General features: G+C 37.1%; 1 protein-coding gene across 3 annotated transcripts in view; it reads left to right on the top strand.

Moving 5' to 3' along the window:
• Window positions 1-27,346, top strand: part of SLC9A9 (solute carrier family 9 member A9) — a 214,334-nt gene that overhangs the window by 46,928 nt on the left and 140,060 nt on the right. For all 3 annotated transcript variants that reach the window (XM_040613001.1, XM_040613000.1, XM_040613002.1), the window contains exons 5-6: window positions 490-605; window positions 8,798-8,903. In XM_040613001.1, coding sequence (XP_040468935.1) covers window positions 490-605; window positions 8,798-8,903 — 222 coding nt within the window. The remainder of the gene's footprint in view (window positions 1-489; window positions 606-8,797; window positions 8,904-27,346) is intronic.

Raw genomic sequence — 27,346 nt, 5'->3', positions numbered from 1 at the left:
CATTGCGAGTTGTTAAAATATCTGTCTAGTTTGGAGACCTTATCTGGAACTTTGAATACAGCTAACATTTAAAAGATGATAGAATAAAACATTCATTTAGAATTATTAGAGCAAGCCACAGAGCTGATAGTAGAAATGCCTTTGTGTAAGTGTTCTACGTTAGACAAATTGGTCTTAATAATGTCTTCATAAGCTTACATGATCTTTCTTTTTGAAAAATAAACAGCTAAAAGCATTGTCCTCTGCTACCAGCAGATGACAATTATTCAGAAAAGTCTTTGCTTTGGAATTGTGTAGGATGCTTTAACACAATACTTGAACAGTTGAATAGGAAATAGAATTTTTATGTCATAGCAGGTTATGTTCGGTATTCACATGATACATTTATTTAAAAGAAGCTGAAGAGAATAAGAACCTTCTTAATACTGTAAATTAAGCATAAGTGTTATATACTCTGCCTGAATTCCTGTCTTATCTTTCCTCTGACAGGTTGATAATGTACGGGTTTGTGAAGGCCATGGTACACATTGGCCAGTTAAAAGGATGGGAATTCCACTTCACTGACTGTTTATTTTTTGGATCACTGATGTCTGCCACAGATCCAGGTAACCCTTTAAAATAAATTGCTTTTCCAAAAGTCAGAAGAGTAAACAAGAATATAACAACTACTTGTGCCACAGAAATGTTCAAAGTCTCTGTTCTTGACTTTTTTATTCTCATAGCTGTTACGTGTCTGATATTCTGATAGTCATCCATCAGATTGGCTCCAGCAGACATCCCTTGTGTTTGAGTAACTGGTTTATCTATGCTTTGCTCACAAACTTTATAAATAAAGTTGCTGGGGAGACTGGAAAAACGTTTTTCAGTCTTCAGGGCCCCCACATGTTCATGGCAGATACGAGAACTGAGGTAACACTGCAGCCTCATGGTTAATCATTTAGATATCGCAATCACATGTGATCTAACCCAGTGAAAGATACGGAGAATGTAGCTTTCGTATTTGGCCCTATAAATACTGTTTATAAAGCATCAGTTTACAATTGGAATGCAGCATTTCATGATGATATAACTCTAAAAAGATACATACATACCAACAGGTTAACTTGAGTTTGCAGATGTAAGATTTAAAGCCTAAAGTTACAGTAATTAGCCAAGTCTGGGAAACAGACTCAATGAATTTTGGAATCACAGAATTACAGAATCATTTAGATTTAAAGGGACTTCTGGAGGTCCTCTAGTCCAGCCTCTTAAATCAAACAGGGCTAACCTCAAAGTCAGCCTAGGTTTCATAGATATGTCCAGGCTTTGTTACAATGAAAAGGATAATTAAGAGTACTCTGGTATTAAAAGGGAAGTATTGCTTTTTGCACCTGTGGGACAATAGTGAAGGAGGAGGTGAAAAAAGGGGGTTGTTTTGTATTTTACCTACAGAGAGACAAAGTGCAAAGTCTGCAAGGGTACATCAGGTTTTTGCAAAATTTTCAGTTGAGCTGTTCCAGGAGGTGGAACAGAAAGCATTTTGTGATGCACATGACATGCTGCATTAGTGTTAACTACCCTTGAGAAGCTTCTCTGAGAAACTTATGAATAAATCTTTCAAATTCATGGCTATTAAAAGAAATGACAAAAAGCAACACTGTTCTACAAATTTCTTCTATTCTTTAAATAAAACTTCAATGTTTAACAAAAGACTGAGCTTGTGATTTATCATTCTGATGGCTTTAAAATATTTATTTACACAAAGCCGGTTGTTGCAAGATTGCTGTAAAAGCTGCATCAAATTGTTATTCTCAAATTAATCCAAGCATCCAATATGCTGCCACTTATAAAATCATCCAACTACTTTAATAAGATTCAGCACGATTGGAGCCTGTCTTCAGAGCAAGTGAAAAACACAGAAATTAGAAGCACAAAGAAAACCTAGGAAAATTAATTGCTTATGGAATAAAAGGTTGCTTACAGCTTCCAAGTATATTTCTTGATTCTGCTATGAATAGAGTTTTGCAGTTGGCTAATTTTATTTTCCCACTTTCCAGTACAATTCTATTTAGTTTTTACAAATGAACATGTTGACTTACGAGAAGACATTTGTAAGACGAATGCACTGATTTTGATTATAGTATTATTAAATCACCACTGATTAATCTGGAACGATCATGAGGGGGAAAAAAAACATGAAGCTCCTCTTACAATGGAAGGAATAAGTGACAAGGATTATTTTTCCCAGATTTTTAAATAGGCTTAAAAAGCTAACACTACAGTTGAGAAAACTACATTTAGCGTGACAAACTATCATTGGTTAGTACTGGTTTAAATTATTCTTCTGCTCAGAGTGTCTATGCATATCCAAGAGTATTTTAATGTTTAGTCTTGCTCCCTCTGTTATCTATTCACAATATTCCAAGCTATTTCATGTTTTTACTAATGATATCTGTAAATATCAGTCCCTCAAAGACTTAGAGAATTTTGAATTAAATCTTTGCTTAATTAAATGGTAGACATTGCTGAAAATATTTCATTGTGTTGTAGGATTGGTAGTGAATTACAACCTCAAGCCATGTAAAGAGTTCATTGGAATTCCAAAATCAGTTAAAATATTGTGCCCCAGAGGGCTGATACAAACTAGGGCATAAAATAATCAGTCTAATGATTTATAAGTGATATCTAGCTTTTTTATAAAAAGAAATCTCTGATAAAATGTTGTTAGTTTTATAGCAGTAGAATAAAATAATACATTACTGTCCTAAGATGATATAATAAACTCCTGTCAGATTCGCTACCTGATTTTTCATTTAATTCTTCACTGTGTAGGATTATAAACTCATTTAAAAAAATATTTAATTTCCCTTGGCTGTGGAAAGCAATTAAGTCTCAAAAGATGTTGAAAACTGATCTGTTGACTTGACGGAAGCAGTTTTGATTGAGTTCCTTCTTTGTAATAGTAAAGATGACTGGTAGACGTTTACATGTTAAAGAATTTTACTACCAGGGCAGTAAACAAATGTATGCCAGCTAAAAGTTACTAATATTGTTAGAAAGGAGGAAATAATGTCATAGCACTCTGTAGGTTTTTGTTTTGAAGGGTATTTGAAGATCTTTAATATAGAAATTTTCCCATAAAATTAGTTTAGAAGAATTGCTCTTATATGCTGTGGGTTCCCTTATACAGAAAACTAGCACTTGAACTAAGATTCAGAAATTAATTTATGGCTGGATATACTTGGGAGTGTGTTTTGCATTATAGACTGTGTTCCCTAAACATCTGTGATACTTAGGGATGCCTCAAAAATCTCTCATATATCTAGAAAGAAAATGTAGAAACTTTAGGGACATAACAAGGTTACTTTCAAGTGAATAATTCATTTTACAGAAAATATCTCCTTCCAATAATTTATCATTTTCAGCAGAAAAAGTTTCTTATTTCAAGACTCCAGGTGAGACGTCTAATTTCTAAGAAACAGAATGCTAAAATTCCCAAATTCTCCCTTCGTTAGTCTTTGACTTAAAGAGTCAGACCAGTATTTATTATTCTAGCATCAGACCAGTATTTATATTCTTCTTTACTCTGATCAATAGGTATCATTTATCATGTAGTTGGAGAAATCATCTCTTCTTGTTATTTCATCTGTGTAAACCAACACAGATTTCACTTTTCGCTGCTGAAAAGGTTCCTTTGTGCCAGTATTGTGATTTCTGATATAACCTGACGGGAGGTTTTTTGGTGTGACCTCATCAAAGGGGATCAGGCAGTTCCTCCCTGTGTTCTGGTATGTGTCACTCATCAAGGGCAGCAAAGAGGCTGTGGAAAAGGTGCTGGTGAGGTGAGTGGAGCCCCAGGCTCTCAGTCCCTGAGCACAAGAGAGCTGCAAAATGGAACTGCCCCACGTGTGAGCACGGATAAGGATCTTCTGGCACCAACTGTCCTCTGTGGTCGAAAGGTAGACACAGCAATAAGCCCCAGCAATAGGCAGCTTCAGGGTACCAGTGGTTGTAATGGAATCAGGTGAATGACAGAACAAAACCAGCACATGAAATAAAAGATTTGACCTCTGCCTTAGCCACCAAAAAATAACTGAAAAATACAGCTTTGGCAGTTTGGTTTAGCTTTTATTAACACGTTCTGTGGGATGACCTTCTAATCCAAAGCCATCTCATGTATCTTTAACACTTTTTTTTTTTTTTTTACCATTCGACATTTCAAGCATAGAAAACAGATTCACCTTCACAAGGTTTGCTGAAGCACAGCTGTTCCTGAGCTATGTGAACTCCCTTGCCTTTGGTCAGCCTGATACTCACAAACCTTTTCTCTATTTGAACTTACTATGGTTAAACCTGAGCCGAGCCTGTGAGTTGCACTGCTGCTGTTATTGATGAAATTGGATGTTTATCAGAAAGAGCAGTTTCTGTTTCTTATAAAATCAAAGGACTTTGCATTAAGAAGCATAATTTATAAATGCAGCAAGGTAATACTTTTTATACACAGACTACAGAAGACTGTTTATAAATGTGGGTTTAGTTGAAATGTTCTTATGCTTTCTTCTTACCACTGAACTAATCTGTGAGTGGTGTGACTGATTAGTAGGGAAAGGAGACTATAATTAAAATTTGAATTGTTACTTTTAGAGAAAGACGGATAGAAAATATAAGCAAGATTTCTCTCATCTTACTTTCTTCCCATTTGATACTGCCCTCCTAAAAGAATTTAGGCCTGTAAGCTATGAAAGACATTAATAGTTCTAGTCAGAAGACTGAGGGACAATAGTACCAGTACTTTATATAATGGCCTCATTTATTTTCTGATCTTTGTTACTGTTTTCAAACATAACAGCAAAGAAGTATTGAATACAGTTAACTTAGAGACTGTTGTAGTTTGCTGATATTTTAGTTATACGTACTTTTTACAGGAATTAATAACAAGTCAATTTGTTTCTACATATGTCAGCAGATATTTTTGAAAAACCAGCTCCACAGACACTTGTTCTGACTTGGGTACAACTGAAATAATGCTAGATTCAGCATCTAACAGATGTTACCTCAGGCCATGAAGTCAAGGAAGAAGTGAATCAGACTTCTGTTGGCACAAGTACTGTGAAATTCTTAGATATTTCACTATTTCATGCTTTCCATCACTGACATTTTTAATGAAGTTGACAACTTTTTCTGAGTCAGGAACTCTGATACATGTTATTTCTATTTCTGTCAGTTTTCTACTGCCACAAAAGATGTTTGTTTGCTGTCCCCCAACCATCTGTCCTTCCAGTCACCTAGTTCTTTACCTATCTCTACCTCTGTCCACATATGCTTAGGTTGAAGTAAGAGGTGAAGAGATGCTCTCAATTGAAAAGTAGTTGTGTATTTTTATAATACATATTGTATATAATGAATTATACAAGTCTCTGAGTAGTTATCACAATGTTCCTCAAAATTCCCTTCCGAAAGCCAGAAAGGCCATACTAATTGCAATGCAGTATCTATGATCTTTACTTAGATATGAAAGTTTTCACAGATTAGATGTGTTACTGTGGTATATGATAGCAAATATTGAATTTTTAAAATAATTCCCTTGAGTTTTAAAGTCACCCATCAGACAAAACATGATGTGACTACTTTGGACAATGATAACTATTTGTAGAGTATTATTCTACCCAGAGAGCAGTTAAAATTAACTTTCTTCCATAGCAGAGTATCACATCCCTTTTATTATGCCTATTCTGAATGAACTATATCTATAGATTCTCGTAATTAACAAAGGCAAATGTGATCTTGAGGAAATGACTAGACGGTGGTAGGCAAAACAAGGTGAAAATATTTTACTGAACTCAGATGGAGTGCTTGTGCTAAAGATTACTTGTCTCTTCTTAGGCAGATACTATTTAACATTTTCATTAATGAATTGGCTAATGCAATAGAGGATGCATCTTTAATGTACAATACTATCCTCAGAGGAGATAGCAAACACTCTGAAGGACACAATTAGAACTCAATATGATTCTTGCAGTGACCTAAAATCAACAAGGATAAATGCTACGCTTAGAAATAATCAACTTCATAGATAGAGAGTAAGAAATGATCATTTACTGCTGAGAAGTTTTTCACATTTACAACCTGAAAATGTCATCAGTACCAATACATAGCAAAAAAAAGAAAAAAGGAAAACAGGATTTATTAACATGTTCTACAGCAACTTTTTGTGCTATTTCTTGACAGCACCTGTCAACTACAGTACTTGGATCTCATTTTGGGCACTGTATTTCAGGAAAGATATGGGCTGATTAGAAGTGATTAGAGGGCTAGAAAACGTTACCGAAAGGAGGAGACTGAAAGAAGTGAGTCACTTTAGGGAGGAGGTGTCTGAAATGAGTCTTTGAATAGGCAAAATGTTGCTGGAAAGAAAAGGAATAAACATGACAAATTATGTGTGCCTCGTTAGGCTAGGAATGGAAACTACAGACTTGAAGAACAGGAGGGGAGATCAAGTTTAGACATTCAGGAATAACTGCATTTATAAATTATTTGAATACTGAAGAGCAAATTAGTCTCCCTTGGGATTTGTGGAACCAACATCACTTCAGTTCTTTAAAAACACATCAGATAAGTATCTGTCAGCAGTGGTATGGCTGGAGGCTGCTGGGGCCAGACAAACATAAGGACAGAGCAGAGACCAGAATTCTTTATTCAGGGACAGGCAATGCTGTAAGGAAGATCCAATAACCCCCAGTGGGAATGGGAGAAACATTTGAAATGGAAGATACTTTCTGAGAACTGGGTGAACTGGGGAGTTTCTCCCAAAGAGGCAATTGATGCATTCCTCTGTTGCTTGCTTTGTTATTTTGTTTTCATTTGATGTCTTTTAAGTCAGATTTTTGGGGTAGAGCTGGGAGAGGAAGCAAGAAAAGAAAGCTGTTTTCTTAGGAAGGCAAGAGGAAGGAGAAGAATGTGTAGGCATCTGTCTAATTGGCTTGGCCTGCTACACATACATACCCACAGTATGTTGGACTGATTACTATTTTCTTTTCGTTCTTTCATTATCACAGGGACTGTTAATGTGAGCCCAGACTAATTAGCTAATAAGCAAAAGCTGGAAATGGCAAATAGTTTTAGAAAACAAGGCTGTTGTTACACCAGTGACATCAAAGAATGCGAGACTAAATTGGGTCTTCATTTAGCACATTAAGGCAGCACTGCTAATCAAGCAAAAACCTGAATATATTGGTGAACCAAGAAAATATCTTTTGCCAATAAAATTTCTTCCTACATCTTTGAGCTGTTCTGGGGAAAGAACTCTTTCCCTAGATTAAAATATAACTGCACTGGGAGTAGGTGGGCGAGGTTACCAGCATAGTTAAATATAACTAGCTAATTTAAATATAGCGATATCAGCAAATGTTCAGCTACACACATCTCCTAAAATGTCTTATATGAAATAACACTTCCAAAATTCTTCAAAGATAGAACATCCACAGAGATCATTCTGACATAAAATCTCACAGGAGAACTGATAATCTATTCTGGGGTTTAAACTGATTTTTAGATTACACAGATATTTAAGTGCCATTTAGAAAATCTTACCAGTAATGATTTCAAAGTTCCAAGAAATGTTATTAAGACAAAGCAAAATCATCTGTCCGTGCATGTTTTTATATGAAATATCAACAGCCATCTCAATGTAAAACTATATAATTTTAATTTCTGAAATGTCAGGTGTTAACATGGCATCCCAGAGGCACTCCTAATCTTTGGGATTCCTGGGCTGTGAGGATTGAGTCAATTGCACAATTATGTACTAGAATGAGCACCAGTGAAGCAGTAAGTTACCATGTGATTTTTAACCATACAAATAATTGGGTCCTTTACATTAAGTTTTGTTTGAAAAGAGAAAGCTCTGTTTCGTCCATGCAGAGAGAGAATAATAATATCAACATAGAACACAGGTAGCCTTCTGTGCTTGGAGATTATGAAGTGCTAGGTATATCTTGGGAAGGACTGTAATCCCCTGCTTACAGGTAGGGAAACTGAGGCATGAAACAACTACAGCATCCTTTAATATCTACAGGACTTAATTACCTGAATACGAGCCAAGTGTCTAAATGCCCTCGAGCGTGTGTGTCTAAATGATTTGCCTAAGTTCAATTTAAATTCAACACACAATATTTTTTTACTATTGCACTGGTAAGCTAAAAATCAAACATAGCATGTAACTCAGGGAGAAGGAAGGGACTTAATGATATGCTGAAGGAACCTTAAAATGGATCAAAAGTATCAGATATCCGGATCTGGATGAGAGCATTTCATGACTACAGATATGCTACACTTGAGGTGAGAGAGGCTGTGCTGCTGGTGGGACAGCGTATAGGGTTACTATGCATGTTCCTCAGTGAGCATATGTAATGGGTAAGCGTTACATCATTATATCCTTCTGAAAACAGGTAAACCGGTACTCTCATCGCACACAAAGCATATGGCAAAACCCAAGTCTTTTCAGCACCCTTATTTCTTCTTGGTCACAAGACCACAGTCCTTTATGCACAGTAAAGTATGCTGTGAGATTTTCATTTATGCATGATTCTCTGTGTGAGGGGGAAAGTTTCTTCCTAATTCAGCTGAAGCACCAAAACTCAAAGACTTGCTGGATTTTAGGATCTTCTATACTTCAGCTGATCCCTTTTAACTTACTGTTATCCACTCAGGCAATAAACAGGACTGTACTTCTCAAACCCATATTCTAATACTGCTTTACATCTTGAACCACCAGAGGAATATGAAAATAACAGCCTTACTTTGCTTTGCCTCCATACAGTGACAGTCCTTGCTATTTTCCATGAACTGCATGTGGATACAGATTTGTACACACTCCTGTTTGGAGAGAGTGTCCTAAACGATGCTGTGGCTATCGTGCTGACATGGTAAGTACGCCCACCTCCGTTTGTTACTTGGTGAGATAATTACAAGATTTAATTCCTGGTATAATTCCCACTGATACAGTTTTGAAGATTTCATTGCAGACATGCAATTCAGGAGTTGTTTTTCGTTTGTTAAACACCAGAATTCCAGTATTGTTAATGGTAACCATGTATCCAGAATGCAATTTTAGTTCATTTTTTTCAACCTAGAAAGCAGTACAGTAAAATATGTAAATTTAATTTAATAGGATTTATTCTCCTATCTAAAGATAACTTGAAGAAATAATGCTGAATGAGCACCTAGAACACAGGGCAACTATAAAATTGCAGATAGGTTCCTTTTAATGTTTTGTGTTCTATTATTTTCCAAGATTAAAACCACAAAGTGGTACACAGTAGTTCAGTTTATCTACTTCTGCCTATTGAATCTGACAGAACTTCAGCTGATAATATTATCTTAAATTTATATATAGCTTTTTTATTCTCAGGAATCCTCAAACAGATCACAAATGATGGGCCAAAATCACACAAGTATGGTCTGTCCTAAAAACACAGATGCTAAGTACATGATTAACAGGATATCAAGTTAACTCCACTCTGCATGTATTACAGGCTTCCAGGAGCTTTTCTAGAAATACAAATAATCCTTTCAGATAATCTTAAAAGTACTCTGCAAAATGAAATTCAGTTTTCCTGGATGCTTGAAGATGCTTCACAGTAAGCCTCAATTCAGTGCCACTTTTTCTCCTTAAAATACAGTTACTCAAACTAGGTTTTATCCTACCCTTCAGAAAAACAGACTGTTACAGAGTTTACATCATTGAAAAATAAGCTTTATATTTTGTCTGAAAGTCCATGGAGAAACTTATAATAACTAAACTGGGGGGGGGCGGGGGGGGAACCAACAACAACAAAAAACAATTGTTTCATGATACAAAAAAAATAGTATTCCTATTTAATTTGACATTTTCCAATTATCAGTGTAGTTACATTCACCTACACTAAACTCCTTACGTTGTTCTTAGAGCAAGAGTAGTATTTTCAAACGCTGTCAAGTGTCTGAGCACAGCATTTAATGAATAGATACAGCACAGCTGTCACATTCAGTGACTGTGGTTGGAATGTGTCACTTAGGAGAGCATTTAGTACATCAGATAATAAAATGTGCAAAAGGAAAACTAAGGAAAGAATAGAAACCTCAGTAGAGAGAACAGATAGGAAAGCATTAAAGCAGCTGTTAGAATTGGAAAGAAGCATGTAGGTGACAAAAAGTCTGAGATTTTTTTCTCTCTCACTTGTCTTTGTTTAATAAAGGCCTAGACATTTATAGCTCATTAAGACTCTCTTCAGCTGTTAGTGCAAGGTTCCTGTAGACTGTGGAACAGTTAGGCTACAAGCAGCTCAAGGAAACTCAGAATATTTCAAGTGTCTCTAGTTTTCAATCACTGTAATGTCAAAGCATGTGGATCTCTCCAAAGGTACAACTCAACTGCAAAGCAAATCTAGAAAGAAAAATGCTATCAGATAGTACGTGACTCACAAGTGCCTAACTTCTACTCTTCCTAGTATTCAAGGTTATGACCCTCAGCCTGCATACAGATACAGAAATCTATAGAAAAGGTGCCTGATGCAAATGTTGGCTATCTCCTTCACGTGTTCTCTTCACTAGACATGGGACATTGCAACTCTTCTTTGTTATAGAATCTCTTGTCACTGGAAAACTGGTAGTATTTTTCTGTATATGCAGTGTGACTGACACTTTTTTTTTTCTATTATATTTAGTCATATGTAGAGACTGAAGGGAATAGGTGGCATAATCAGTTCTACATTTCATTCATTTCTGGCTTAAATAATCAGCTTCTTCACAAATACATTTCTGCAACCTAACATGACCTTCCTTCCTGTAGCCTTTTAAGTAAAGATATACCTGTTAATAATGTCAGCTTCAGTGCATTAACACCCCACTAAAACAGCCTGAGTTTAAATGAAGAATATTATTTTTCTGTCACTGCAAAAGAACGGCTAGTTTTTTTCTCTGTAACACATACCACTTTTCAGGATGGTGCAAACACAGCATGTTCGTAATTACAGTAATAGAGGACTATTTTAAAAGGTGTGAGAATAATGTTTACCAATCTGGAAAAGCATTAATAAGTCATTTTGTACGCTACGTAATAGTAAACAGAAAACAGAGTAAGGGAATACACAGTGTAACAGCATAACCAAGTTAACATCTGCAGGAGTGACTCACTGGGGGAAAGGGAGGAAGATGAAAGAGGGAAGGCTCTTACGGCTGGCTGTGGCCATTTGGCAAGGTGAAGGTAGCATGGCTGGCTGCCAGCAAGGCTTTGTATTGATAGCTCTCTTTTCCTTCAGCTTCTCCCTCCAACCTCCGTTTTTCCTGTGCTGGTGTTTAGTTTAAGGACAGCAGCAGGACCGGCTACCCCTACATTTTTCATATGGATTTAGTAAGTCACACGAGCTCTGTGTGTTACAGATGCTGTGGCCAGCTGCCCTCAGAAAATACCGGTCAAGCACACAAGTTCTCCAGGCCAAATTAGCAACTCTCCTATAGGCCATCTTGCCATACCAAACACCTGGGTGTTTGTGGTAATTGCAAGATTTCATTTATACTGTGCTATTTTAAGATAATCCTGGCAGAAGGGATCACTGTGAATCACATTGACAGCAGTGGCTGCAGAAAGGCTGACAAGCTGCTGTGCACCTGGGAGAGCTCATCTATACAGGGGCCACTATAAGCAAGGGTATCGGGGGTGTAACAAGGGGTTTCTTCTATATAAGTAACTTGCAGAGTTGCTTACGGCTTCTCATTTTTAGCTTAAAAGCCTCCTTTTAATAAAAAGTCTATGAGAATTCTCATAGAAAAGGAACATTTTGGAAGAAAATGAGGATTTAAATATTCAAAATGAGTAATTTTTGATCCTGTTTTATATCAAGGTATCAAGATATTTAAAAAAAAAACAACAGAGCCCTACAAGACATTTTACATGACTACACACATCACATGACTACACACATCACATCTGCTTTTATCCAGAAAAAACTATATGACTAATTGTGCTACAAATATTTCCTGTATGCTTTGTTTTCCAGGAAATTGACTTGGCACCTGTGTCTTTTTTGGCACACTTTTGGCACTTACTCGGCACGCTTTCAGTGTCTTTTTACAGCTTAACTGTTATCTGTAGAACTATTTTATATATGCTAAATTAAAAAAAATAAAACATAGGTAGGAAAAGTAAGATATTTGATCTTCTGAGTGTGTTTAAATATGCTTATATTCTTCACGATTAGAGATTGTTTCATTATTTAGAATTTAAATTTAGACACCAAGTTATGGCAAACTCTTACGAAAAGATCTTCTCAATCAAATTTTTATTACAATTTTTAAGAAAAAAAATTATTCTCAGTTCTTCAGATACATTGTACTTCATCACCAAGGAGTTTACCTGAGTGTATTCTGTGGCTTTCAGAATGAAAGAATATAATTTAAGATGATGTTTCTTGCATAGCCGTATCATAATATATACTGCATAAAATTATTTCTTTTGCTTTCTTGGGGGTTGGTCTATGATGTAGTGAATGTTTCCATAAAAGATTCCAGATGGTAGCTTTTTTTACTCCCTGTTTGTATCCTCTAACTTCTGGGTTTTCAACTTCAGCATTTTTGCAAAGGTATTAACAACAAAATCTAGCTTACAAATGTTCCAGCACACATAAAGCTGTTCTTGTAGCTATAAATTTAACCTTCTGCCAGCCAGTTCTCTGAACATCATAAAGCAGCAGTTTGTTCAGCTTCAGATACGCACAGGCATTCATGCTATAGGATGCAGCATTGAAGGTGATCTATTTTCATTCACAGATTTTGGACCCAGGAATGTTTATCGTCGCTTAGGTTTATGAGTAGTACTTTACAGACAAGACAATACAATGACCTGTCTGTGTATTTAGGCACTTACCAGATGCGGACCACATTCTAAAGATCAAAACTGAGAAACATCTCAGTAACTTCAGTTGGAGTTATGTGTTAAGAAAACTGTAGAATCTGGCTGAAAATTAATAACTTATGGATAGTCCTGAGCAAAGATGTTTAACCTCTTATTTCACTTTCATTCCTTTTTCATTGTTCTGTCTTCATACAATATATTACTTGTTGAAGAAAACATCCACATATATTTTGAATGCATACACTATAGGTTTGGACTTGGTCTGCCAAGAGGTTTTGCCCATTTGCAGAGAAATTTAATGAACAAAGTGTGGAAGAAGTTGTAGAAAAAAAATTGAATAGCTTGAGATGTAACTGAAAAGTAGCTGAACAGGTCATTAGCATTGAGAGAGTATATTTAGCGGAGCTATTTAATCTTTCTCATGCTGAGTGCAGGATGTAGAAAGCAGTAATGAATATGTGTTCCCTGCTAACAAATTACCTAAGAGAACATTACACAAGAAAGGTTTCCATTGTAGCAAATATATGAAATGTTTGTATTGTCATTATGTGAAAACCATGACTATTTCTCTGCTGGCTCTGTACCATTGCTCAGTGGGCCTGATGAGTTTCATCCCCTTCCTCGAAGAAGCGAGAGCGTGGAAGCCACATGGGCATCAGGAACATCACCATATGGCACTGTCTTTCACAAGCAGTCAAAAAAAGTGAGTGGCAGCCAGGGGACACAGGATATGTGACGCTGTGACATGTGGCAAGGAATGGATTTACTAGCTCTGTTATATGCAATCAAGAACAGTTTGATACATGAATGAAGTGAAAATACTGGAGATAAAAATTGTGGTTGAGGATCACACTGCAGTGAAGGCAGAGAACACAGAAACTAGCTGACGTATGAAATTAAGACCTCCCATGTCAAAATGCTGACTGCCCTGGAAGGCTTAGAAGTGTAGATATTTCTGGACAGAGAGGAAAGTAATACTGCAAGCATAGTTCTCTTGTGAAGTTTGGCTTGCCATTATAAAGTACCTTAAATGGTGTGTAAAGGAAGAGATGATAACCTTTGAGATTCAGAAAAAGGAGAAGAGGAAAGTAAAAAAAAATAAATCTGGACTGTTTTGAAATGGATATCCTGCCTCTTTTGTAAAGTATCTATTGGTTGTATACATTCCACAAAGTTCATTCATGCCTATTAGTAAGAATTAGTCAGGCTGTAAAGCTCCCTTTGCAAAAGTCTAGGACCAGCCCTGAAAGACTAAATTCATAGAGCTAGATAAGAACTGGAGGTAACAGATCCTGTTGTTGTATGACCCCTTGCTGATAAGAACAGTATTTGTTGGTGAGGTGCGTATTTCTGCTGATGCTCACAGATGCAATAATGTGTCAGGAATTCAGTGATCCTATGATGGCCAGATAAGATGTTCTGGAATAAATAGGTAACATTCCTTTTTTTTCCAAAAAAAAATCTGTGCTGGTAGAAGGGTACTGCAACCCCCTTCTACATAATAAGCTTCTATGATTGGTTCAAAGATTCACCAAGCAGTTTACCCTGATAAAGAAATTCAATTTTCCAAAGTTCCTGGAGAATATTTTTTTCTCTAATAATACATATATTTCAAGACACCATATCTGTGCTTGATAAATTAACTGTCCATAAAATCCAGATGCCTTTTTAATAGTTTAAAAGGCTTGAAATGTATGATAAATAGTTTGGATATTGCCCATTTCATCTTGTTTTTGTCTTTCCCTCTTCAGCATAAACAGCTTATCTGCTACAGTAGGATAAAGGAGGAACTCTAATTATTCAATGTGTTTGTGATACCAGGGCATAGTTTTGAGGGGAAAATGGGCAGGGCAAATTGGTAAAGGCGATGGTCAGCTTTGCTATACCCAGTGAAGAAATCTCTTGTAAAAGTAGTTTCACGGCTCCTTTTAAATATTTCCAGGATGGACATGTACCAACACATGTCATACCATAACTCTTCACTGCTCAAAAAAGACTTTCATTCTAGTCTAGTAGTACCTTACACAAGTTAATATCATGCTCCAACCATTCTTACTTGGTAGAAATTCTCCTGGAGGCTTATATGGGGCTTTCTAAAATAACACAGCAAAGGGAACTGAGACAAATTTATTGAAAAACAATATCCATTTCCAGAGGAAATAACTCAGAAGCCAGATTTCAGCTCAGTTTGTGCTGAACAGGCTCTAAGGTTGACATTTCTCAGGCAGTGATCTCTATAACTGTCCTAGGAAGTCAAGAGAATTCCTTCTGTCACACTGGTGATTCTTACTGATAGGTCCAGTCACGATATTACTAATTTTAGTTCTGTTTAGATCTCTTCCAAATATAAGAAGCTCTTTTGATCAAATGGACCTCAAAGAGAAAATTAATAAGAACCTTTAAATCCTTCTGGTTTAAATTATTTGTTCACCTGTATTTTTATTACTTCTGTGGTTTTAATTCTGTTATTATGTCATTGAACTTGAAGGTAGTTTACTCAGGAGGAAAATGTAATCAGAGACTGAAGAAACAGATGTTTGACAAACACCAAATATAGATACAAACATTCAGTCTGTTTCACTTGGTCTTTGGCCTGGTGAAGTAACTGTCCCTTATCCTGCAAATGTTACTTTCCTACTTTTCCCAATTTCTAATTCAGATTCCTAGTGTATTTTATATTAAAAACAGCAGTTCTATAAAGGACATGAAAAGATACTGTAACTATGTTGCTGAATAATGAAGCTGGGAGCTAGGATGTGCACGAAATAATACTGGCTTTGAAAGCTGTGATGGGTGTCTCCTTAATGCATATCTCAGTGGATCTGAGGCTCACTTTATGATTATTTTAAGCTTTCTTCTTTTGTCATGGACTGTCTCTAATTTGGATCCTTTGCCCTTCCGTTTTTGGAGCATTATTCTGTACAGGTTTTATCACACTTTGATCCCTAAGCCCATTGAATAACAAATGTTGCAGAGGAAAGACAGCCGAATGTTCTCACATCAAGTTTTTCCCTTAAACCGCAGCTACAGTCAGAAAGTGGCCTTAAAAGTGAATCATGAACTTCCATATGTACTATCTCAAAACCTTTTGTATCGTGTAATCAATTAGGAAACAAAGATTTCTCTATCAGCCAATACTTTGTTTCAGTTTTCTCCTCATCCGTAGGTAACTGGGAGTTCATTCAGTCTAAGAACATCACAAAGTCTGCCAGCCTGTATCCCACACCTCCTGCTGAGATCTGTTAGGCACTGTTAGCAAATAGCAAAAAATATGATTGCTTCAGTATTGTGTCACCACATATTAAAAAAGAATGTTTATTTCTCTATTTACCTTGTATTTTTAACCATTTTTTAAACCATGTATTGATGCAATTCCTTGTGTCTTTTACCATACTATTTCTGCCACTGGAGTGAAAGAGAAACTCATTTAAGTTCCATTTCTAGCATGTATCTGAGTGCAGACAAGATGTTATTCACATGTTCTAGGCATATTAGTGCATAAGTAATAGTGTAAAAAACCACTTGTATTCATAAGTGGGCCCTTATGCACACGCAGTTAATAGCTTTAGTATACCTACACATAAAACTCTTCAGCCTAGGTACTTTATTTTCAGAAGTGTATAAGCCTCATTCCTTGCCAATTACTGTACAAAGTGTGCACAGGGACACGTTTCTAGCCAAGGAAGAAAGAAAAGAGGGAAACAGAAGCACCTGTGACATCAGACATGACAAAAAGGTAAAAAGGATTAACACATACAACATTTTCCTGCTTAAAGAAAATAGGTGGCATATAGATTTCTAAGAGTGGGAAGAAATGGTGAAAGGAGATGAAACAGAACGTAGGAAATTGAACTGGTGAAAGCAACAAATAGAGATTGTGAAGGTATGGCTAGAAAAAAGAAGAAAGGGTGAGAAAAGACAAGACGTTGAGAAACAAATAAAAGGCATACTGTCTAAATACAGATCATGACAGTGATACATAAACCTGTAGCTACCTAGGACTCTTTAGAGGGGGGAAAAAGCTTTTTTAATCATAGGGATACAGAGGAAAACCTGATTATTTTTCTCTGGTGCAATTTTGCAGTTTTGTGTTGCTTTGTTAGGAATAGCTATGTTTGAAATCCTTAGAGTAGCACATCAAAATGTGCTCCTGAACTGTAATGAAACTGTGAAAAGTATAGGAATTAGGACAGCCAGTTCTAAAGAGTGATGCACTGTGATCAGGTAATGAATCTGAGCTCAGAAAAGGAATGAGATTCTGCCAGAAACACAGGGTTGCCCCCAGACCCTTTCTTTGTAGCTGCCATTACATAAATTAATTTGGCAGAACTGGAGGAACTGAGGCTTCTGTGAGCTCAGTTTGAGCAGTGGCAGGCTTAGATGGGTGATTGCCTTTGCAAAGCCTGACCTAGAACATGCAAATCAAAGTAAGTCCTAAAATAGGCATAGGAAGAGTTTCTCCATGGTACTGACTTGCAAGACTTTGAATCCTTGACAAAAAATTAGGGAATTCAGTGTCTGTGAGCTACAGATCTGGACAAATGACTAACTGAATCTCTGGAGTCAGCCATTGCCTTATTCCAGATAAATACTATCTGTGATTTTATTCTCACAAAGAATCATGAGGAGGGATGACTGTAACACCATGGAGGGAAATAAAATAGAATTACTTGAAAACCTGAAGGAAAGCAAAATGCTGGGTGGAAGCTCAGCCCAAACAGTTAACTTACTGGTTCCCCTTAGCCAAGATGAATTTGGCTACTATTCCCAATATTGTTAGCAAGGATTATGTACCAAGCAGCCATTTAATCAGTCAGAGTAACCTGCAAATTTATAGAGCAAGGAGTTAATTGTGCAACAAGTGAGTGACTGATTTTAAAGGTGGATGAGGAATCCTTTTCATGTATTATTTCTATAATAATGAAATTATGGTTGTCCATCTGCTCTTTCTACCTTTGAGGAAGGGTTTAGTCCCAGCTTATTTTGTTGATGATAATTAAAGTTTCACATCACTGACCATCTGGAACAGGAGATGTGAGCACTGGGAAACTAACCAAACTTGCTATTAGCAGGAACTTTAAAAGAGCTTCTTTCCCAAAACAGAGAAAATCCCACATAAAATGATGGTGTTCTTGCTTAATAAAGCTTTCTTTCTTTTTCCTCCATGAACCTTACTGTAACAGACCAGTGTTGCATTTAAATCAAGGGGGAAAATGCTATGGAATTTCTGTAATGCTTGTTATAGCTGGAATTTCAGTATGAAAATGGAGACTTGGAACAGAATGTTTTCAGAAGGTAATTCTCATCAATAAGGGTTTTTTTTTCACTTTTTAATATTTCATATCCCTTTTTCCAATATCAGCTCCACATTAAAATTCTACTTGGCTTCTAGTTAATACATGCTAAAGGTCTTTCTAGCTATGTTACTGTATTGGGTCTTGACCAAGGGGATATTCCATACCAGATGACATCTGCTCAGTAACAAAAGCCAAGAGAAAGCAGGAGTGAGGGCATTTGTTATTATGACATTTGTCTTCCAGAGCAACCGCTACACGTGCTGAAGCCCCACTTCCCAGGAAGTAGCTGGACATCACCTACTGATGGGAAGTAGAGAATAACAACTTTTGTTTTTCTTAGCTTTCACGCCCAGCTTTTGCTTTATTAAACTGCCTTTATCTTAACCCACAAGTTTTTTTCCCATCTTATTTTCTGTACCCTGCACTGGTCCTGCCAAGGAGGGGAGTGATAGAGCAGTTTGGTGGGCACCTGGTGTCCAGCCATGGTCAGCCCACCACAGTTATCTAATTGGCTCTGTTTTGTTTATGCAATTTATTTGCATAGGCAGCCCTCAGTTACAGTCTGCTAAGCTAGAATAAATTTCAGTGAGTACTGTTATGGAGATTGCCCTCAGGGATGTATGAAAATGTAGCTTAGCTCAAATCATCTGGGAATGTCTGTACTTGTCATACCCAATCAAATCAGACTAGCTGCAGGTATTTCTGTCCACTTATACACAAACAAACTCATAACATTTAAAAATTCGAAATTCAAGCTCAGAATTAAGAATGCTGCTTGCAGTGCTTGCAAATCACATCTAAGAGGCAATTATTTAGCTACATTTTCCATACAAATGACCAAATTGGCATCAAAGCTTCCTCATTTCAAAGATCTTTATTGGAAACTCTTCAGAACTGAAGTACACCCTGGTACGCGTCAGCTTGGGTTTTGAGCTCTTCCAGATGTTTTTTCTTATCCAAATAACCTTCCTCTAGTGAATAAGACAGATTTTCTGAGAGCAAGATAATTACATACAGAATCTAATTCTACTTACAGAGACAACTCCCTTTTAGTTTAAAATGAATGTATTGATGCTAGTTCCCTTGGAGTGTTCCAAAAGAAAACTCATTTCATCCTCTCTGGGTGAGATACCGTACGTAAGAGCCAGTCTGATACTTGCAGTAGATCAACATATTTTTCAAGTCTTCTTGGCAGGGAAGACAGGAGTATGCATCAGAAAGGTGAGGGAGAGATTGCTATTTCATTTCACCAATACCTACCTATCCACCATTCAAATCCTTCCCAGAAATGCAGTAGTGAAGAGTGCAGCTATCTCAAAGAGACAGAGGTTTTGTTACAACAGGATAAACTCCCATCTAAATTATCTTATTCTTTGGAGATCAGGTTGTGATTACAAGAAAGAAGAACCTGTTCACACTGTGGGAGCATGGACTATGTATTTCCAGTGGCTACCCAGGAGCACTAGAAAAGACCAAAATCTCTAGCGATCCCTCTGTGAATCCTCCAGAAGCTATGGGCTATTTATATAGTTTAATTCTAATTTCATTGTTCTGACCTGCTCTAAGTCCTGGATTTTTTTGTGTTTGGTTGTGGTTTTTTTTCTTTAACAGCAATGTCAGGTAAACTGGTTCCCACTGCAAGCCTTGATCTTTTAAGACTCAAATCCTTAATCTACTGAGTCTGGTAGAGTGAACTGACATGACTCTACATGAAATTCTTTTGCATGTACACATGTGTACATACATACTTCTGTGTGGATGGGGAATCATCTATAGAGCACATCAAAATAATGCAAAGGTTATAAAGTACTCAAAAGTTACATAATGCCCCAGGATTTTCATGCCTTATGGAAGAGGAGCTGAGAGGCACCTTCTGTAAACATTTTAATCAAACATAATTTTTAGTTTTATTTTTTCATACCCAGAAATCTCCCTCTCTCCGTAGCCAAGACGTTAGTTCAGTATGCATGTTTCACCTTTTGGATTAGGAACTTTAATTTTCAGAATGTACTTTGGTCACTTGAGCAAAGAGAATAATTGATAACAGTAGCATGCAGCTGCTTTCCTTGAGTGCTGGGCACAGCAGGAGGAGAGACTGCATTTGAGAGCTACTTAAATGGTGAGACTCAGCAATTTTCTATTCTTAGAATAAATTCCAATGACTATAGAGGTCTGCTCTCTCATTGTTTCCACCTGCTTTTGTTTTGGTGTCAATCCTGTTCCTTCTCTCTCCTTTACCTTTTCAATAGACAAGGCTCACCATATCTATCTCGCTCTGCCCATTCCCCTGAACTGCATGACCTACTCCACCACTTCTGCTGCGGTCATCAGTCCTTTGCTCTCCTATCTGAGATGGAAAGAAATTCTTTCTAAAGATAAGCTAGGACTAAACTCTTAACCCAATCTCCTCCATTCCCTAAAGCCAAGATATACCCTGTATTTATTTCTGATACACACACCTCTTTGTTATCCTACTTCTTACATTGTGACAAACAAAGGAGATGATGAGGACAAGAGAGAGAGATGCTGCTGGTCAGTTCTTAAGGCTGGTGAAACAGTAGATGGTAGAGTTTGGGGAGCAGCAATTACAGAAAAATAGTATATTGAAGTTTAGATGGCACACGCTTAATACAAATGAAATCTTAGAAAATTTTTAGGTAATGAATTTTATCAGATCTCAGCTGAGATTTGTCAACTAAACATTTCAGAAACCTTAAAACATTGCTCCATTTTGGCACATTTTCACAAGGGTGAAAGAAGCATGAGTAACAGATGGGTGATTTCCTCTTTCCTCCCCTTAGAAGTGACTTGTCTGAATTTCAAAGCGGTACAGTGAGAAAGCTTTGTAATTATGTGGTTGTAAGGTTTCTGTCCAAGATAAGCACAAATGTATTCTCTCTATATTGTTCTGCAAAATGGCTAGATTTTAAAACAAAGAAAAAGTCTTCATGAAAAGTGCAAATGCAACATGGGAATGTAATCTAAATGGTGTCATTGTGGCAAGTTCACGAACCATGAAAAAACAACAGCCAAATAAAACGAGAGCTTTGCCTGGGATGCTGCAGGTGTGAGCTAGGCTGAAAGACGGGAGAGACTCAGGCAGCAGTTGTGCAAATGGCCCTGAGAGAGGGCAGCGCGGCAAAGCCTGGTCATTTCTGCTGTGTTTAGGGAAATGGGATTTATGAATATTTCCTGTAAAGACCATTGTACCAAAGAAAAAAAGCCAGTCTTGTTATCAGTTTTCTCTTAATATGTTTGGTACTTTGATGTTCCCTAAATAATTGCTACTTATAATAATCTACATATTCTGAGTGTAATATGCATATGTGTAAGTTATGTGGATTCATAATGACATTTCAGTACATTTCTGGGGAGACCTAATGACATTACAATTTGGATTTTGGAAAAGAAGATTTAAATACAATTAAAACTTTCAACCAAATAGCATCCAAACAATACATTGAATAAACTGATATTTGCAATTTTCCCTTAGTAGTTTCTCCACTACAAAATCTCACATAGTAAAATAATTTGTAAACATACAGCATTTTCATTTCCTATCACCATTCATTGCATATTTATACTCACTTAAAAGAAATGAAAGGGTTCTTCCTTTCTACATTGTTCTACTGATCTATAGCAAGCACAGCCAGAAACTATAGTAAGAGAGATGAGAATAATAGAGTGCCTAACAGGCTGCTGTTCTCTGCCTCAGACACACTGGGGAAGGGTTATAGCCAGATGAAAATATTCCTGAAGAAAATATTTCAGCCTCCTGGACCATTTAACAGCATACATCTTTATTACAGTATTTTTATTCCTACAGAGTAATGTTAAAGGTATTTCTAAACTATCATTTTAGGATGCTCACGGCTTTCCTTCTATTTCTACACTTAGCAGGACTTGGCTCATAGCTAGGAGAGTGTCTTCATTGCACATTGTTAGAGGGAGAAGAATGCAAAAGTTTGTGAGGCAAGGCTCCTTCAGTTCAGTAATTATGAGGGTAATGAAGCTGGTCAGAATTATTTTCATTTTATTGGTAGCCGTGTTTAAGCCTCATGGAACTGCCTGTCTAGGGAAAGTATCTATTTTCAAACTAAGCGGTGGAAATTAGTGTGTTATACTAAATGATTATCCATAAATCAGTGGAGTCTTCAAAAACCCAGAAGGAAAAATTGTTTGTTTGGCTGCCTATCATTTCTGTGAGATTTTCCACAGTGCATTGGATCTAGGCCACAGGTAATAGCAGATGCCTTAATTTTAAACAAAAAGAGATCTTACTTCATTCTTTTAATCTTACCATTGAGGAATACTTCACAAGCAGCTGCCAGTTATAGGTCCAAAACCCTTAGCATATGTACTTATGAATAATTCATTCTTATCAAAGCAAACACTCCCATCCAACATATTTGGTATAAGGACTCTTTGATTAAGTGATTTGCAGTGTATTTAGGAAACTGGGGTAGTGGGTGATGGTAGGATTTTATTAACCTGATTATCTTTGATAGTCTAGTTAGCTTTTAGATCATTCTTCAAGAGTGGTATGTGTTTATGTATCACTGCTTAAAGCTGGCTTATCATTTGAAACTCCTATACCAGGGACAGGGAAACAAAGACTGTACCAAGAGTTTTGAGAAAAATTTCCCTGAAGATAGAAGTCAGAAAAATAAGGAATATGTGTGTTCTAGTATTTCTTTTCTTGCTATAATCTTGAAGGATAAGAAGAATTCTTACCATTGTGATTGCCTTAGAGTTTGGGACTGAAATTCTGTCTACATAAACTTCACTGCCTAACTGATGATTCCTCCTCTTTGTTTGATTTTATCACGGGTGAACTTGAATAATCCTCCAGAGTAAAGGGTATTTGCAGGTGTCACAATCACCCCTTACTTAATGCTTGAGCAAAACAATTTCCATAAGGTTCAGCAGCTACATCTCTGTTGTTCTCAGCAGCCGCAAGCTGCTGAAATGAACCATTGAGGCTGTGGATAGCCAGCTACAGTTTGGAATGACTTCAGCCAAAGTAGTCTTTTGCAGTTCCTAGGCAAGGAGAAAAGGTACAAGACGGATGCAAAGCCACCTTTCAACCCATCTGCCACCCTGACCAAGCCCCCACACTCTGTCAGGCTACACAGTCTGTCCTAAAGACCTCTCTTGTTCATGCTTTGGGCAATTGCTTTTCACCCAGCATTTACTAGAGATACAACTCCAAGCTTTTTTTTTTTTTTTTGTACTTTTAAAAGTTCAGAGCTATTCCTCTATCGCCTTATCAGAAATTGTCTCTTTAAATATTTTTTTTATATAAAGTGGTTTAAATGGACTATACCTTCCAACACCATGCATTTTTTCCAGCAGATGACTATTAGTACATGTGTTGTTACTTGTTGAATTACACCTTTGTCGAGCACTGCCCAGTAATTTTGTTTTAATGTTCTGTGTCTAACGTTAAAAGTACAGCAGTGATTTTAAAGAACTTCAGGCTACAGAGTGATAAGGCAACAAGCAACAAAAAAAGATTGCAATTTTAAAATTTGTATCATGGCTTAGATTTTTCTAAACTGTAAAAAAAAAAATAAAATAATAAATTAGTGTATTACCAGAAAGGTAAAGGAGGAGAGCTTCAGACCTACCTTGTTCCTACAGGAATATTACTGCCATTCTCTATGCAAGGCTGACCAGCTTTTCCAGCAAGTGAAGTGCCTTTCCCTAAGGTGAAATTTTGTTCTGTTCATTTGCTATATTTGGATCAGGAACAGAGACCTACAATTCAGAATATCCCTAAATCCCCATCCTCAGCTCCAGTATATCAAGAAGATAAAACATGTAATATGTTTTGTTTCTGACGTTATTACTGCCAACACTAGAGCATAAAATTTACATCTGGATTTATTTTAGACTTTCTCATGATAACAGCTGCATTTCTTGTCTTCACTTGGATACATTTTTAAAAATGAAAATTGCCATGGCAACAGCTGCAACCATTTATTATAAAGCAATAGAAGTGGAACTAATATTTGTGAGAGAAGCTCTGTTTTCAGGATAGTATTTCATTCAGACAATGCCAGACTCATTTTTCCCTAGCCTTTCCGGTTTTTAAAAGGAAAATATAGAAAATATTTTCAATAATGAAATGTAGGTGGGATTGAATAGCTCAAGAGATTAAAAAGATTTTCTTCTTTAGATTACTGGTTCATCTCAAATCCAGATTAACAAGAGGCAAAAATTATCATGTTTGGTGGGCACATGAAAAAAATTATAGGGGTACCAAGATCTGAAAATCTCATTCCCATACTACCTGTGTTCTCAAGTGAAGCACAGACAGCAAACTGAGTACACTGGGTGCACCTTCACTGGGGGGGGGGGGGGGGGGGGGGGGAGGAAGTATGTGACCCATCCTTGAAAAGTGCTAATATCTAATACAAAGGAAAAAATCATAGGCGGTTTGCAATGCTAACACAAAATAGTTTAAAATGAACCATCCTTCCTTTAAGATTTTGCTTCATATCACTTGCAATGTACTGTTACCTGAGATAATAGCGTATTATTTTCCTTAATAAAATGTGGATAAAGAGGGAAGTTTTTCATTGACCTCAGGGTCATGTTGATCCAAGTCAGGATTCAGGTAGTGTCATCCAATGTATGGGCCAGGTATGTTAGAAATCATACGGCCCATTTTGTTTGCATGTGTCCAATATATCTCAGAGCATTTATTTTTTAAATCTCCACAAGAATCTGGGTAGAAAACAAACAAACTGTACTCCAGATGTTGAAAATGTACATAAAATTTAAAAGCATTTTCTCATTTAAAGCCTTTCTGACTATGATAAAATATGTTTTGCAAGTACAGACTGTACAGGGACCACATACCATGTTGTGGACACATACCAAGGATCACATTTCTTCCTATTTATTGCACATTAAAGACTCTTAGGCAGGAGTGAGGGAGAGCACTTAAACAGCAAAAAAAACCTTTATATAGACTTGCAGACTTCTTTCGCTCTAATTTTTATGGGATTTAACGTAGTTTTTCTTCATCAGCTACATTCAGCATCAAGCCCCTCAGTGCACTGCTCTGTTCACAAGTTTCTAAAGATGCTGAAGTTGTGTAAAGGGAGACTGGAGGCTCCTTTCATAATCTCTTACAGGAAACATTCTGGAAGTGAAAAAGCCCTAGGCTGTTGACAGGCCAGAAATTTGGCACAGCACTTTAGTATTGGCAATAGACTATCCATCTACTCCAGCGACTACCTGCATTGTCTAGCAGTGACCTAGCTCTGCCTACGATATAGTATTTTAAACACAAACAGTAGCTTACCGATCTAACAGACAAAGAGTACCCATACTTCATTGACTACTTACTAAACTCTAGGTTTGTTCTGAACAAAGATTATCATTCAGTCAAGCTTCATTAACTTTTGTGTCACGGACAGATTATTTCAGGGAGCTAACATAAGGGAAAAACAGAAGAAAAAACCTAAACTACTTCTGTTGTGCCTGAGAAAAATTTAAGAAAGCATGTGGTTCATGCATTATATTTTTAAGAGATTGAGATCTGGTAGAAATCACAAAGATATAGTTTCCTTTCAGTTGCTCCTGCTCCTTCACTTAGTGGCTTTGAATTCTTTGTAGCATATGACCAGCAGCCTGCTCCCCGTTCTGCCCTGCCTCTCCGACACTCACAGGTAAGCTGTGCAGCCTCTGCTACGCTTAAGGCAAGGCAGTTACATGGAACACTTGAGGCTTGGCAGACCGGGAGTACAAATGTGGTTCTTTCCCGTTTTCCTGACAAAAAGGAGAGAAGCTGTGGAAGAGCAGGTTATTCATTTTCTTCAGGGTGAGGAGGACCAGGCACTTAGAGCTTCCTCACGCTGTCACTGGGATTATCGAGCTGTCTACAGAAAGGCCTCCTGTGAATTTGGGATGCTGTCTGTAAACAGAAACCGGACGCACCACCCTTGAACACATCCGTCTCAGGATCTTCATAAGCAGAGGCCACAGAAGAAAAAAGCTCTTTGAATATTAAATAAGAACCTGCTGTATATGCTCTTTCATCAATCAGCTAAACAACCTGATATCGCCCCTTCACCACTTCATTCAGATTCATTCAAGGGGATTTCAGAGAAGATTATAGCATACTGTCATACTGTTTAACCATCTAACTCTCCAGGAGAAGGTGATGTAAACCCCAGAGGAGGGTGACGTAAGTAGGACTACGCATTTGTGAAGGATGAGGGCTAGCTATTACTACAAAGGAAAGGCTGCTGTTCATTCCTCAGTGTTTCACACTGCAGACAGGTGTAGAGAGTTCTGCTACAGCATTATGAGGATAAATCAAACCCTGTGTGAGGGAAGTACTGCCTGGCATAACAGATACATTATTTTCTGTTCTTTCAGTCTTAAGCTTCTCCTGAGCAAAATCACGGGCTGTGTGATTCTGAGAAAATTATGATTCAATAAAGGTTACGTGCAAACCGTTTCTGCTTAATCTTTACTCATTGGCCATAAAGGGTAAAGGCTTTTTCATGACTAACCAAGCTCCTTGAAATTTTCCTTAAAGTGTTCAGGTCGTATTCTACTTTTTATGTAACACCAGTGTAAATCTGGAACAACCACATTGAATCAGTAGAGTTACTTCAGATACTCATCATCCTAACGATAGTTTGAGGCAGTTTCTCATCTAGAATGCTCAAGCTGAATGACAGTAAATCATAGTCATTTAGCAGTGATCTGCTGCAGCGTTCTAACGTGTATCACTCAATGCAGGCAACCATCAGGCTACACCGTTTTATCAACAGGGAGGTAGAATTCAACTGACATAGATAAACGTCACATTTATTTGCAAGAGTGCAGTCACTGTAAAAGGCATGGGTAGTTGAAAGGCTTCATTATCTCATCCTGGAGTTATACCAATAATTTTAGTATGAAAGTGGGGTTTAATTAAGATTACCCATCCTTCCAGTAATCACCTTCCCTACTTCTTATGAACACATCAGTCAACATCTTGTTAGCGTGCTTTGATGTTTTACTCTTTGCACTCTGTGTGTGTAGAGTAAATTAAGTCCCATAGTATCATGTTTTGCCAGTCTTGTACAAATAAACCTGAGCTGTGGATGGAATTAGACCTCCAAGAGCACAATAAACTATTTTCCCTATGCTCATAGAACACTTGCAATTACACATT

The sequence above is a fragment of the Falco naumanni genome, chromosome 13, assembly GCF_017639655.2.
Source record: "Falco naumanni isolate bFalNau1 chromosome 13, bFalNau1.pat, whole genome shotgun sequence".
Classification (NCBI taxonomy): domain Eukaryota; kingdom Metazoa; phylum Chordata; class Aves; order Falconiformes; family Falconidae; genus Falco; species Falco naumanni.
This window is presented reverse-complemented; position numbering and strand designations above follow the sequence as displayed.